This window comes from Miscanthus floridulus, chromosome 10 (assembly GCF_019320115.1).
Source record: "Miscanthus floridulus cultivar M001 chromosome 10, ASM1932011v1, whole genome shotgun sequence".
Taxonomy (NCBI): Eukaryota; Viridiplantae; Streptophyta; class Magnoliopsida; order Poales; family Poaceae; genus Miscanthus; species Miscanthus floridulus.
Window position 1 is genome coordinate 1,002,869 of NC_089589.1, and position 13,998 is coordinate 1,016,866.

A 13,998-nucleotide genomic window follows, 5' to 3' on the forward strand; every position below is an offset into this window, starting at 1 on the left:
GTTATGAACCCGACAATGCGCTTTTCATCTTTCTTTCATACAATGCAGCGTAGAGCGGGGGGGGGGGGGGGGTTGACCAGTTCTGGCCAGCCGGCAGCTGAGGATGGTGGCGCGGTCGGACAGCGACCAGTTGCGCCTACGCCTGGGCCTGGCCAGCGACGGCCCCCTCTTCTGGTGGCTTGGCCTGGGTGTGGCGAAGGACGGAGCACGGCGGGGGATGGAGGTGCCGCTGCAGTCGATGAGCACGCGCATGGAGCTTGAAGGCAAAGGGTGAGGTGCCGCAACCGGGTCTGGCGGCAGCTACAGTCGGTGGGGCGGCTGGTAGGATACCTCACGCGGAAGATTCCTCCTCTCCGCGGGGGGCGGGGCAGGGGGGGAATGGGAGGCGCCGCGGGGGATGGCAACGTCGGCGCGTCGGAGTGGGCGACGGCGAGGGATGGAGGCGGCGGCGCGGCAGATTGGGACGGTAGGATGGCCACACGGCGCCATGAAGCCACAACGAACGAGCACGGAGTGGGGGAGACAAGCTTCCATGGAAAGATTTGATTTTTTTTTCTTGGGTCCAGACGGACATACGCCCGTGGCCAAGTATTACCGTTCTAAAAATGGCCGAAGATAACTCCTGTGTTTTGTGTACTCCCTACGTCCTGTAATGCATTATGACTAGTTACTAAACATACAATCTCATTGCCCATGCCCAAGCGTCCATGTCGGCACCATATCCAATTGGCAACAAATCATCGTGGAAAAAATTGTTCATCGTGCCTTAGCATTGCCAAAATTCGCAAGTACAAGCCCTTCTCACACTTTAAAACTAGAGGTAGAGGGGGACAATTTTAGTACACATTTCAGGATTTTAGTCATCTGTTCCTACTTTTTCTACACAATACAGTCCCAGAAATGGCCAACACTGCAGCTTGGCAACAATCGTTTATCTCTGGCTACTGTTGGCTTATTCAAGCAGATCTCTGGACAACACTGTTCCATCATTTCCAGTCCAAAACATTCACGCCAGCAATGAAAACTTGAATCCCCATCCTCAGATTGCTTTCCTTTTTCCTTTTGTGCTTTACAAAGTCACAGCATTAAATCCATATCCCGGTACAAACAATTTATCACTTACAGTTACAGCGTGAGAGGCTTTCTTTTTACATGAGGCGGTTCTAGACAGGCTCCTCCATGAAAAGATCATAGTGAGGGGGAAAATAGGAATATTCAATTTAAATAGATAATGCTGTGAGAGATATTAGGGCGATGAGAAGTTAAACTGTATGCCTGTCTTCCCCTTGTCATGATCAAACTGCTTTAGGATGTAGCAGTAATTCATCTGGACAAGAGGAGAAAAACGTGTTAACTAAACTTATATGTGGAAAATTCATCACCAACTTTAATGTAAAAAACTGAAGAATGCAAAGGGGTAAACCTCTATGCGAAACAGTCTGGTTGGCACAACCACACCGAATCCTGCAGAACTTCTGAATGTTTGTAGGAAGTTAGTAACAGGGAACTTCCAAAGATCATAGTCCGTTAATTTACCAAGATTTCCAGCACAGACAAAAGCATGACCATGAATTCCCAGATCCCTGAGCGGCTTCAGAGGCAGATCAAATGACAGGTCGGCAAAGGCTGTCACTGCTATGTCACCTCCAAGACCATTTAGCTCAGGAGAAGTGGAAGTGCCATTGTCAGAATTATGGGGGTCATGTGTTCTGAATTCTGTTGCCCCCAGTCCTCTTGTTTTGAAGCCTAATAGTGAAGATGGTCCACCCAAGCGGCATACAAGAGGCCTATTACCACCCAAGTAAAATCTTTCTAAAAGTGATGAGACAGTTCCTGTGGATCCCCTCTCCAATGGATGGATGACTCCCGCAGCCACTCCGGCATTGAAAGCGCCATTCAGCACACCCAGAGGCAAAGCCACTCGAAGATCAAATTCCTGATATACAACCAAGAAAATAATAAATACCTTTCAGTTCAAATCAGTTCAGTTGTTGATAAAAAAAATATCCTAATGCGCAGGGCATTCGATTCTAGAAAATAAAAATGATGAAATCATTTTCACTGAAATTTTAAACTAATTTTTTTATGCCATGAGCAAGGACTGAAAAAGGGGAGCTGCTATTTTGATGCTTTAACATAGCACAGAACTTTGAAAGTTTTTTGACCTTGGTCAGTGGTCAGACAACAAAAGATATATCTACTGGGAGAATGGTAGACTGACAATAATCAGCATTGTTAACATTGATCATGAATTTGCAAAGCCAGAGGTACAAATACAATACAATTTTAAGTATTCAATCAAAGATTCACAATGATGTCTAACAAAAAGACAATAATAAGGGTCACTTAGGATTCAATTAAAAGGTGTGTTATGTAAAGCCTAGTTTTCAAGCAGGACAAAGGATGATATACCTGCCTAAGAAATCGTGAATATTTGCTCCCTGGTGCGAGGCCTCCAACTTGAGAAGACGACAGAAAAGCATATCCACGTGTAGGTCTTATGCTTGAGTCCCTTTGGTCAACCTTGTACGCGTACTTAATAGAGGACAAAAGGCTATGTCCTAATTCCTCTTGTACGGAACTGGATGACATGTGTGTTGGATCAGTTAATTTTCTCCATGTCAAATTGTAAGCAAGGTTGTGGTTCATGGTGGAGAGCAAGCCAACAGAAACACCCATCAGGTGTTCTTTGAGTGAGGACTTTAACCAGTCATCACACAGAAGTGATATTGTAGCCATCAGCGGAGTTGGTATTGTTCCGATTCTAGGCATTTGGACTCCAGCACTTAGTTCTGCTGTCTTATCTAATTCAAGAGCACCCGATGCATCCCAGGTCTCACAGTATCCAAGTAGGTTCTTCAACTTCACTGAACCTTCAAGTGAGCATGATCTAGTCTGCAAAAGGTTCACATCAAGAAACTTGGTAAGACTTGAGAAAGTGGATTTGGGAACCAATTCAAGTCATGCATGTGATATAGTGACATTAAATCATCATTTATCGTAATAGAGTAGGTTCTGAAGATCAATCATGTTAAGTCAAAATTACCAGGAATAAACAGTATGCACAAATCCAAAGCTAAATGCACCTTTAAGTGATGGAGAATGCATGAGAGATACCCTTGAATGATTTTCATCCAAGCTATGCAACAGAGCGTGTATGATTTTGGAACGGATAAATATGACAGGGCATGAAAAAAGTCCTGCAATGATACTGCAATGCTGAACCAGAAAATGCAGGAAACTAATTGACTTTACTCCAGAACCATAGAAGTAGGAATCAGGAACCGAAACCACATATCCATTCCACAATGCACCTGAAGGTAGCCCGATTAACTCACAATTATATGAAAGAACTACATGTTCCATTTTTTTCCTAAACAAATCACATAAAAACAAAAGATACAACTCAATGGTCCTAGTAGTCATTTCCATCATCCAAGACATTGTACCGATACTAGCATAACACCAACTAATAAGTGATATTCTCTTGGATCTTAAGTGATTATTCTGAAAGCAAGGACGATCGACTTAACTGTATTGACCAACAGTCTAAGATTGCACTGTTCACTGAGAGCGCCCTCATTTAGTTCAAATTCGCTAAGATTCTGGTGTGAGCTCTAATCTAAATAGGAACATTTGATGCAAGAGTAATAGTTAAGAACTGCACAGCCTAATCTAAATAGGTGAAGCAAAGCAGGAAACTGAACTCGCATGCCTTTAGGAACACTTGATCACTTGAAAGATGCAAACAACTCATCAATTATGTAAAAGCAAAATGAGACATTTCTAGCTGAATGGGTACCTGTGTGTTGGCGAAGACGCCGAAATCACCGGCAGCGCGACCGCGGGCCTCTGCGACGTCAACGAGCACGACGACGACGCTGCCGGGGATCCCTGGCGGCGCCGCGTCGAGGGTGATCGAGACAGTGTCGAAGGCGCCGAGGCGACGGAGCCGGTCGCCCGCCGCGGCGGCGGCGCGCACAAGGTCCCGCACGGTGGCGGCGCGCGCGAGGTCCGGGCCGACGGCCGCCTCGACCGCGGCGCGGCGCGTGCGGGAGCAGCCCCGGATCGTGACCTGGTGCACCCGGATCCGGACCTCGTCCGCGGTGAGCCGCCGGAGCACGGCCTCCAGGAGAGCCGCCTCGGGTGAGGACGCGTGGGGTTCGCCGCCGTCGGCTTCGTCATCGAAGTCGTCGCCGTCGTCGTCGAATTCTTCATCGTCGTCATCCTCGTCGAGGTCGTGGGTGACGGAGGGAGGGGGGTGGGTGCTGTCGGATGCGGTTGCCATGGTAGCAGGCTAGTAGCTGATGAGAGTGAACACTGACTGTGGACTGCAGGTGCAGAGTGAAAACTGAACTGAAGCGTGGCCTGATGCCTTGCTTCGCTTCTCTTCTCTTCTGATGAAAGACGAATGGAATGGGTAATGATGTAGAACAAACATGACAAGGCTTAGCAAATTGTTGATTTGATTTCCAGTATATATAAATGTTCTAGGCCGTAATTCATATGAAGCAACTAAATTGTCATCTGTTTTTATCAATGGCCATTAAAATTCTCTGCACGCACCTTGTTCAATGGTGGAAGCACAAGACCCAAGGCTAGACACAAGCAAGGAGAACAGGAAGTATGCAGCAGCACTAATGCTGCGTGTTCCACCACATCAGTCCCCAAGCTACAACACTTGATATTGAACATGTTAGAATAGCGCCTATGGGTTGGTCATGGGCCTAGCGCCCAAACCTATCGGCTGGGCTGCCTCTAGGGATTATGGTAGATGATTATTGATTAGGCAAGGATCATCGTTGATTGAGTGTTTCTATAAACCCTTCCTGATCCTTGCCTATATAATGTACTCCCTGTACCCATATCAATCTATCACAATTTCCCGGAACCTATTCGCTCTCATGGTATCCACCGCCAATTTCAGCACACAACTATGCAATGCAATAGAATCATCTGATTGGGCAAAAACGTTTCAGATGAAAAGTGCAGCCTATACAACCATCACATAGGCTATCCAACCACACTGATAACATGTACAAACATTGGGCAGAATTACATAGCAGTATAGCACATGGAAATGCAACATTGGGGAACAGAAATATATTGTACTAGTTCTGAAAATGACAAAAGCCCATTGGACAGAATCACATAGCACATGGAAATCTTCACAAAGGCTTCAAAACCAGCACGGCAGAGAAACAACGGGTATGACGCATTACATACAAGATAGACACAGTCCACCTGGTAGCTCTCCCACGCAGCACCTCAAGCTCCTTGTGTAACTGCATCATCTTCAGTCAGTCAGCATACTTCACATCTGAAAGATACACTCGGGATTGTATGACGCTGGTCCCGATCAGGAAACCAGGCATCACCATCAGGCCAACTTTCGGCCTCTCCGCACCCTCTTCTAGGATGATGTCCTTCACGACGCTCTCCATGTGGATATCCGAAAACTCACTTCCCTTTTTCACTTGAAATACCTTTGCCTTTGGATCGAAGGAGTACGCCAACCTGTGCAACAACCATATGGACTTTGCTAGCTTTAGGAATGCCTGGTAGAAAGGTGTCCTTGGATGGCCACCGCTCATGACGTAGTTCCTCTGATCCATGTTGCCGAAGAAAGAACCTTCCATTTTTTGATGCACAAGCAATAGGTATTTGCTTCTGCAGAACTTTCCGAATATTGAATCAGGGTTCTGGCTCAGGACATCCAGAGGATCCATGGCTCGCACTGCGAGGAATTGATGGAAGAAAGCCTCATTGGAAACACTGATGTTACAATCCTTGATAGAAAAGCTCTCTTCTTGGAACCCACTGAACATTCTTTGGCAAATATAGGATTCAAAAGCAAACTTCTTGTGAGCCCTTCTTGTGTAAACTACACCAGGTTCAATGGCATTAGCTGCCCCATCAAGATCCCAACCTGCAGCCTTCATCATGTTGATCAAAGGCTTTGAGAAGTCATGTATCGACTGGTATGCGTTATCGACAGCAGATGTAAACAAACTAGGTGTCAATTCAATGGAAAAGTAGTTCTCTTCTTCGTCAGATTCCTCTGATTCCTTGTTAAGTAGGCCCCTTTGTTTCAGTTTCTTCTCTAGCTTTGATTTCCGGAGTTTAGCTTCATCAATTTGCTGCTGTAAATGGGTTATCTCAGTATCTCTAGTCTGGATCTGGGACTGGAACTTCTTTACCATGACCTCGTAGGTCTTCAACAAATTCTGCTGCTCTTGTATTTCAGAAAGAAAGCGTGAATCTTGAGGGGATGCAGCTACTGGCTTAGGATGTTTTTCTCTGTAAGCATGCTTGAGTTCTGAAAGCTTTGTAAGCTCCTCTATGACAAGCTTGTCAGCTTCCTGGATCTTGTCAGGGTCATATGGGGTGTGGGCTTCCTGCAGCTCAATGTATGCAGATTTTAAAGAGGATATGTTGTTGAATATCCTCCCGATCATAGTGTCCATTGGGTCCCCGTTCTGATTCATGTTCTCATCAATTGGTTGAGGATGAACTCTTTGATTATTGATATCATAATTTTGTGACTCCTTTGAGCCTGGGCGGATCATTACTTCTTCACGTCAGGATCAAAGAAGTTAGTAGTCTTCAACTTCTCAACAAAAAAATTGGCATCCACCTGCAAAGCAACTATTCGGTTCAGGTCACAAATTTACAACAGTAGAGATATTTTAGAAGCCAGTTACAGTGACAATTCTTGTTCCACACTTGTAGATTTTTCTAGATTCACAACGGGGGAAAAAAAGTTGGTTCAAGCAAAGTACATTATGGAACGCATTGTTTGCTGCAATCTGAATTCAACACCAGATCTCAATGCCAAAGGCTAAACAGAACATGAAACTTTAAAAAATATAAATGGGCTGGAACACTAACATCCATTTGCTAAAGTAAATCTACTTCTCTACTTTTGACACCAGGATCCATTTTAAGCCACTTGATCACTTGAATCATTGACGACATGGTACACAGGGAACACCAGCACTACAAAACTGGTGGGGTTTTGAGTGTTGGGTGTTGATTAATTCAAAGTTCGAAGAACTGCAAAAGAGCAAAATGACCATATTGCAAGCTGGTTTATAGTTCCTGCTATGGACATGGTTTTAATGCGCCTTATTAGTTATTTATTCATCTTTTAATACTAAAAACGCACATCCGGGAATCAGGTTCTTTTGGAAACTGGCCCTATCTGCTTCTCTGAATGTGGCCGTTACCAATCCACGTGCCCTGTATAGACGACACATAACAGCACATGAACCATAACCTCAAGCGCACATACCATTTCCTCCCGTCTATATGCAGGTAGCATTCCCAGACTACAAAGGTTTCTTTTGTTCGCCACCCAGATTGACAAGCTTCGTTGTCGCTCATATCACAGACACATGGTATTGACTAGAGAGTGGTCCCAAGGCAAAGCAAGAACTACGTCAAACCTAATTATACTTTGCTTCCATCCAAAGTCTAGTCTACATTGTAGGCCTAATTACCTTAACAGCAGTAGCATGGATGCACACAAGAGTAAACCCAGGATGTGTGCACCCGATGATTTTTTGCGAAAACTCGAAGCTAGTAGGAATCATGTATATACTACTTGTAACTGGGTCAGATCCAAGTTCAAATTGCTTAGGGTTTGGGGTGCTCGGCTCCGCAAAGGAAGGAAGGGGAGAGAAGGGAGCGGGCATACCTGGTGGGTGATCGTCGCCAGTGAAGAGGTGGCGAAGTGGGGCGGGGTTCGCCCAGTCGTCGGTACCGCAGGGAAAGAATGGCGCCGACGAAGGCCCGGCAGAAGGCGGTGGCCGGTGGCGGTCGCCCAGTCGTCGCCGCACGGAGGTAAAGGCGAGAGAGAGCGAGTGAGGTGAACGCCTGTCTTCGCTCAGGGGCCCGCCTGCAGTGGCCGAACCTCTCTTGCATTGTGGCTTTTTGTTCCTGGACCTGGACTCTTGGGTTGGGTTGGGCCCTCGCGCAGATCTGGGCAGAGGCCGCCCCGCCCCTCAGCCCCTCTTGCAGATCTGAGCCGGCACTGCCGGAACGAGGAAAAGATTCAGCACTGATGATGTCTATGCAGCAACTGTAAACACCTGTCTGTTGTAAAAAAAAAAAAAAAACTGTCGTAGAAGATTCGTGAAATGCTAACAATTTAGCGTGCATCTAAATTGTTGCTTAAATTTAAGAAAAATAGTTAAAAAATTAATTAAACCTTTTTTATTTACTAAATACATACGTATAGAGACAAGTGTCGTGAAACCATGGCAGGTGTTTAGGAATTCTCATAAGAATGTCCTCATTGATTTTTTTTTTCCTGAAATGGGGCGAATGGACCATGTCAGATAGAAGAGGAATTCCTATGTGAAATTAGACTCTCAGTTCAGAGAGGTGAAACGCAGTTATAAACTTGAGTTTTTCTTTCGATAATACTCCTCTACAGGCGTCCATTCCAGGCAACCCGTCCGAACGCGTCCATGGGCCTGTGGACCGGCGGCCCAGGCAACCGGCCCGCGTTCTCCCCCAACTCATCTCACTACTGCGCGTGTTCCTAAAAAAATCTTGACTGCCATTTTCCCCTACTCACACAACCGCGGCCGCGATCGAGGCCGCCTCCACTGCGCCTTACGCCCGCTTCGCGCACCGCCCGCATCAACCTCGACATCTGCCCCACGCGGCCGCTCCACGGCGTCGTCTGCTCGCTCCACTCTATCTCGCCCACCACGGCCATCCCCTGCCTTACCCCATCCCACGTCACGCCCGTCCCCAATCATGTGCCCTGTTGCGCGGGGCGTCCCCCGCCGTGCCCCTACCCACCTCAGCAGTCGTGCCCATGGCATACACCACGTCACCACCACCCCGACGCCACGAGAAGGAGGGCGCCGCCGGTACTGCAGTTCCCCACCAAGTAGGCCATGGCCGCCGGCGACGTCGTGTTTCGAGTGTTTCAAGCCTATGTTTCAGGTGTTTCAGACATTTATTTCAAATGTGTTCATCTGGGTGTTTCAAAAGTAGATCTTGGTGTTGCACCTGTTGCAAGGCTACACCCGTATGTTTCAAGTGTTTCATTTATTTCAGACTTATGTTGCAAATATTTCATCTGTATGTTTTGAAAGTAAATCGTGGTGATGTTTCAAGTGTTTCATCTGTTTCAGACTTATGTTGCAAATATTTCATCCGTATGTTTTGAAAGTAAATCGTGGTGTTGCACATGTTGCAATGGCTACATACGCATGTTTCACGCGCATGTTAAAAGTGTTTCATCTATTTTCATATTTATGTTGCAAATGTTTCATCCAAATGTTTCAAAAGTAGATCGTGTGTTGCATGCCGCCGTCGCTTGCTACTAGTGCGCCGTCGTGGTTCACGTGCCAAAGCCTGAGGCCTGCAGACGCCTCCACAGAGCGCATCTGCGGGTGGGGCGGTGGGCGCGGGGCCCGGTTTCGCCGTGTGGGCGTGGGGCGTGTTCCACCGTGCAGACGCTGGATGAACATGAGGGCGCGGTTTCTATCGTGCGGGGCACAGGATGGGCGCATGCCACAGTTTCGAACGCTGGCACTGGTTGGGAACGAGATGGAGCACGTGCCATGCGATGCGTGACGAAAGCACGGGAGGTACATCCGGACGCGGGCCTGGCGCCAGACGTCCAGAGGTACCATTTTTCTTTTTAGCGAAACAAAACATGGTTTGCCTAGGATTCTAACGGTTGATATCTGAGTTGGCAAAAAACCATGTCTTGCACATGCATGACCCACCCATTCAAAGATAATTGACACTGTACATGCTATAGGTACAGTGATCAGCAACAAAACAAACAAAACAAAAATGTACATATATAAATACAGTGTACAAAAGAAAATTCAGTTCACGTTTCGTTGTGAATCTCACCCGGACTCCTCCGACTCCACCGCCGAGGCAATCTCCAGCTCGGCCCACCACAGCGGGTTATCCCTCGGCGTCACCTGCTCCGGCGACAACCCTGTGACGCCTCTCAACCTCCTCGCAACCTCGCCCATGGCGGGCCGCTTCTCCCTATCGTCCGGGCGCACGCACAGCCGCACGACGTCGCGTAGCGCCTCTAAATCTTTCTCGGGCACGGCCGACCTCACCGTCGGATCAACCATCCCACGCAGCGGCCTCTTGCCGTCCAGGTAGCTGGACGCCCAGAGGACCAGCAGGCCGTGGTCCTCGGAGAAGGGCAGCCGGCCGGAGATCACCTCCAGCAGCAGGATGCCAAACCTGTACACGACGTCATCCTGCTGCTTGTCAGAGATCATCTGTGCATCCTTTCCGTCCTCCTTCCAGAACTCGGTGTCGGAGATCTTGGCCGCGTAGTCCTCGGTGAGGTAGATGGACGAGGAGCTCAGAGTCGGTGGCGTCACTGGAGGGTCCAGCTGGATCATGTGCTCCAGGCAGTATGCTACTCCCATGATGATGCGCAGCCGTGCAGGCCAGTCCAAATCTTCAGCTTCTCTAACTGCAGAACAGGAGGAGGAATTATTCTGTTAGCTACCTAGCAATCAATCATTGCAGACAACATGCATGTGTTCTTCAGATATCAATCAAAGCACACCTAACAGTTGAATGGGATTCAGAAAACAATCAGCACCATTGCTATTTTTCATCATCAGCAAAAGGCAAGAACTGTATTTCTCGAGATGCAGAGGTGGAGGGGGCACTCACTATGCAAATGCTCGAAGAGGGAACCGCACGGAGCGTACTCAAAGACCATCATTCTTGTGAACGGCTCCTCGCATGTGCAGTAACCAAGCAAGTTCAGCATGTTCTTGTGGTTCACTCTGGACAGAACAGATATCTGAAACAGGAGCGGTTAATGTTCAATAAGATAAGACAGACAACGGTGAAAAACTAGTTCGCTTGACGGTAGCTTTGCACATTGCATAATATAACCTTGTTCTTGAATTGCTTCTCAGACCTATCGGTCCAGTCTTTGGCAGAGTTAACTGAAGTGGAGACTACTGCTATTTCGACTCCGCTTGATAGAGTTCCCTTGTACAGGGTGCAGTCGGATGAGGAGCCGATCACGTTGATGAAGTCCTCACAGGCCGCCTGTAGCTCTGCCCTTCCAAGAGAAGGAACACCTGAACACACAGTATGTACAACATCACACCCAAAAAAAAAAAACTGACATGCTGCAAAAAAAGGCAATTTATATGCAAGCAGCCTGATGAAACTATATGTATGACAGTCTGATGAATTGTGCCCATTTGGTTTAGAATTCCCTTTGATTTAACCCATAAAGCTCTGATGGTGAGAGACTGACCTGCCACGAAGGCTTTACTGAGTGGCCCACTGAGTCCAGTAGACCATGGCATGACAGTGGTATCCTTCTTTCGCCGAGAGAAGAGTAGATACGCAGTGGCAGCAGCTACAGCCACAAAGACAAGCGCTCCACCGATGGCTATTATGTAGATTGCCCAGCGAGGTAAAGACTTGGATGAAGATGAAGGTGAAGGATCAACATGATGTGTCTTTGCTTCTGGGCTTTGGAGTCGTCTCTGGATAACACCCCTGATTGTGCTGTTTACCATTAGCGTTATGGATGGGTAATTGAGCATAGGCTAAGGAATGGACTTTGTGGTGAAGTTGTAATGTACGGTTAGAAAATTACATGTATGTAGTAAAAGAAAGAAACAAGAGACTCACTTTGTTAAGGTTTTCCTGCATGATGGAAGCGCTTCATCAGATGGCAAGTCAGATGGTAATTCACCTGATAACTTGAAACCCTTGGGTAAGCTGCAGAGATCATCATGTGATTTTAGATTATGTATCAACAACTGCTGAAATTATCAGGATTTAATATTTGTTTAGCACTTTTTTCATAGTAGATCTGAAGAATTTCTTTTCTCTGACGAACATTGTTTTTATGAACGTTCTGGTGGCAGTTTCACTTAGCCTTTCCAGATTTTGCAAGTCACCATAAAAAATTCTAGGCCCACAAAAATTAGCAGTGCAGACTATTGACTCTTTCTTTGCCTCTTTGGTCTACTTAAGATTTTATATCTGTTTCTTATTTGAAATTTACTTTTTGTGTCTGAATCACACCAAGTAAACATATACAGATTCCCATATTTGAAAGGGAAAAAAAAACAGGGGCATCAAGAAATGCTGAAAAGTCAAAACTCTCCTTTGACAAGCATAGCTTACTCTAGAATTGTCTGATTTGACTAATACCTGATGCTGGAAGCTAAAACTTACAACAGTGAGCAATAGCAAAATGAGACAAGGACCTGTTGCAAGAGTGGTTTAAATCAGGGGTAGGTTTAAATCAGGGGTACTTAGGCCCTGTTTGGAACACAGGAAAGTTTCCCTATTCTTGTGTTTTTGTTATGAAATTGAACTGATTCCTGTGAAATTCCTATACAATTCCTGTGAAATCCTTGCTTTCCAAATGGGCCCTTATAATAAATTCAATTTGCAACTAAGGGACACTTTACCCTGAACTCTGAATCTACTAAGTACAGAGATTTGCTGAAGAAAAACTGAAGATTGAATGAGAACAGCACTTACAACGCCACCGCTTTGCCATCATCTGAGCAACTCACTCCCCAATTCGACGAAGATCCAGAAGGATCGCCTGCTACGCTCTCTCGAAATCTCAAAAGAGGTCTCCCTGAAAAATAACACCACTAGAATTTGCTTAGGCACGAATCCATTTCAAGAACCTAGTTTTTCATCTGTTTTAATTTAACATTGCCCCATCAAAATTCGTTGCCCCCACCTTGTTCGTTGGTGGAAGCACAAGAACCAAGCCTCTGAGACACAAGCAAGGAGAAGAGGAAGAAGTAGGCAGCAGCTCTGATGCTGCGTATGTCCACCATTTCTGCGTAGCCCCAAGCCGAGGCAAAGAAGAGCCCAAACCTCTTCTCTTCTTCCTACTGCAGGAAGTTAAAAGAGAGAGTAAGAACGAGGGAATTGAGAGAATAAAAGAAGGGCACCACCCCCACCACCATCAAGTTTACCTGTAAAGCCTGGTGACTGACTGGCTGTACAAGAAAGCTCAGCTAGCTAGCTAGATGTCGGAAAGCTCACACTGTGCGAGGGTCACACACACGGATTGGATTTGATTGGATTGGATTGCATACCACCGCAAGAAACGAATCGAGATGCCATAATCGAATAACCTCCATTTGTTTGATCCCCTCCCCTGCAAGATATCATAAAGGGAGCGTAGGGCTTAGTTTTCAGGATGGAAGACGTCAAACATGTGGGGGAAAAAAAGGAGGCAGAAAAGTAGCCGAGGATCCAAGAACTGCAGCTGTGGAAGTAAAGAATCCACACTCGTGTCTAAGCTAGATGGGATTTCCGGTCAGGTGGAATATTGAAGAAACGGAAGATAGAACACAGGGACAGCGGGAAGGACTCAGGAGCCAAACCCGGCAGCAAAAGAGAAGCTTGCCTAGGAGTCAGGAGGATGCCCCAATCTACAGCCCCCATCCTGCCATTCCTCCAGGTTCTTCAGGAGCAAGCTGCAAAGGAACACCAATCAGGAGAGAGCAAGCAGCTATATGTCTTGCTGGGGATCAAACGAAGGAACTGGAGAAGCCAAAGGAACAGCTAGGATCTTCTCTTCCAGTACCTGTAAGGGTACCCTACCTGTAAAGCTCCCCGACAGGATATTGAAGAGCATGAAATCTGGTGGACTGGAGTTTGGAGTTTGGAGGATGTCTGCCTGTCCGTCTCCGTCCGTTTGTGGGCAGCCAGATACGCAACGAGATGCAGTAGCCAACTCCAATCTGGGCTGCTTCCTAACTGGTTGCCCAACACATGGAAATTTCCTTTTCTTCACTATTTATTAATTAATTATATTGCCACCTCTCCACTGGACCACCAAACGTGACTCGCCAAGAACCTACCGTAGTCAGTGTCATTCCACAATTTTGGCTCAGTTCGTGTGGCCTTAAATCTGACTTGATCCACTTATTTTTTTATCTAGAACAGTATTTTTCTCTTATAAATTCTTCTAGCATTCTTCCAATC

The 13,998-nt window shown here is 46.5% G+C and overlaps 3 protein-coding genes across 9 annotated transcripts; all 3 read right to left on the minus strand.

Annotated features, from left to right (window-relative positions):
• Positions 1-1,012: 1,012 nt before the first annotated feature.
• On the minus strand, positions 1,013-4,425 carry LOC136486049 (uncharacterized). The gene is made up of 4 exons (XM_066482823.1): positions 3,803-4,425; positions 2,413-2,895; positions 1,424-1,936; positions 1,013-1,327 (listed from the first exon to the last, which is right to left on the minus strand). The coding sequence occupies exons 1-4, from the start codon at positions 4,286-4,288 to the stop codon at positions 1,247-1,249; spliced, it is 1,563 nt and encodes a 520-aa protein (XP_066338920.1). The 5' UTR covers positions 4,289-4,425; the 3' UTR covers positions 1,013-1,246.
• Positions 4,426-4,855: 430 nt separating this feature from the next.
• LOC136486052 (protein GRAVITROPIC IN THE LIGHT 1-like) lies at positions 4,856-7,896 on the minus strand. The gene is made up of 2 exons (XM_066482832.1): positions 7,700-7,896; positions 4,856-6,637 (listed from the first exon to the last, which is right to left on the minus strand). Exon 2 carries the CDS (start codon positions 6,567-6,569, stop codon positions 5,301-5,303), a length of 1,269 nt encoding a protein of 422 aa, XP_066338929.1. The 5' UTR covers positions 6,570-6,637; positions 7,700-7,896; the 3' UTR covers positions 4,856-5,300.
• A 1,819-nt stretch (positions 7,897-9,715) lies between these two features.
• Positions 9,716-13,713, minus strand: LOC136486050 (probable inactive receptor-like protein kinase At3g56050). Of its 7 annotated transcripts, none has more exons than XM_066482825.1 (10): positions 13,615-13,712; positions 13,418-13,487; positions 12,981-13,165; positions 12,740-12,896; positions 12,529-12,631; positions 11,665-11,754; positions 11,282-11,538; positions 10,909-11,099; positions 10,681-10,813; positions 9,716-10,474 (listed from the first exon to the last, which is right to left on the minus strand). In XM_066482825.1, the coding sequence occupies exons 4-10, from the start codon at positions 12,837-12,839 to the stop codon at positions 9,882-9,884; spliced, it is 1,467 nt and encodes a 488-aa protein (XP_066338922.1). In that variant the 5' UTR covers positions 12,840-12,896; positions 12,981-13,165; positions 13,418-13,487; positions 13,615-13,712; the 3' UTR covers positions 9,716-9,881. The 7 variants fall into 7 exon arrangements, with proteins under 7 accessions (XP_066338922.1, XP_066338925.1, XP_066338927.1 ...); XM_066482828.1 differs by having other exon boundaries at positions 13,598-13,616; XM_066482830.1 differs by lacking the exon at positions 12,981-13,165 and having other exon boundaries at positions 13,615-13,713.
• Positions 13,714-13,998: the final 285 nt, after the last annotated feature.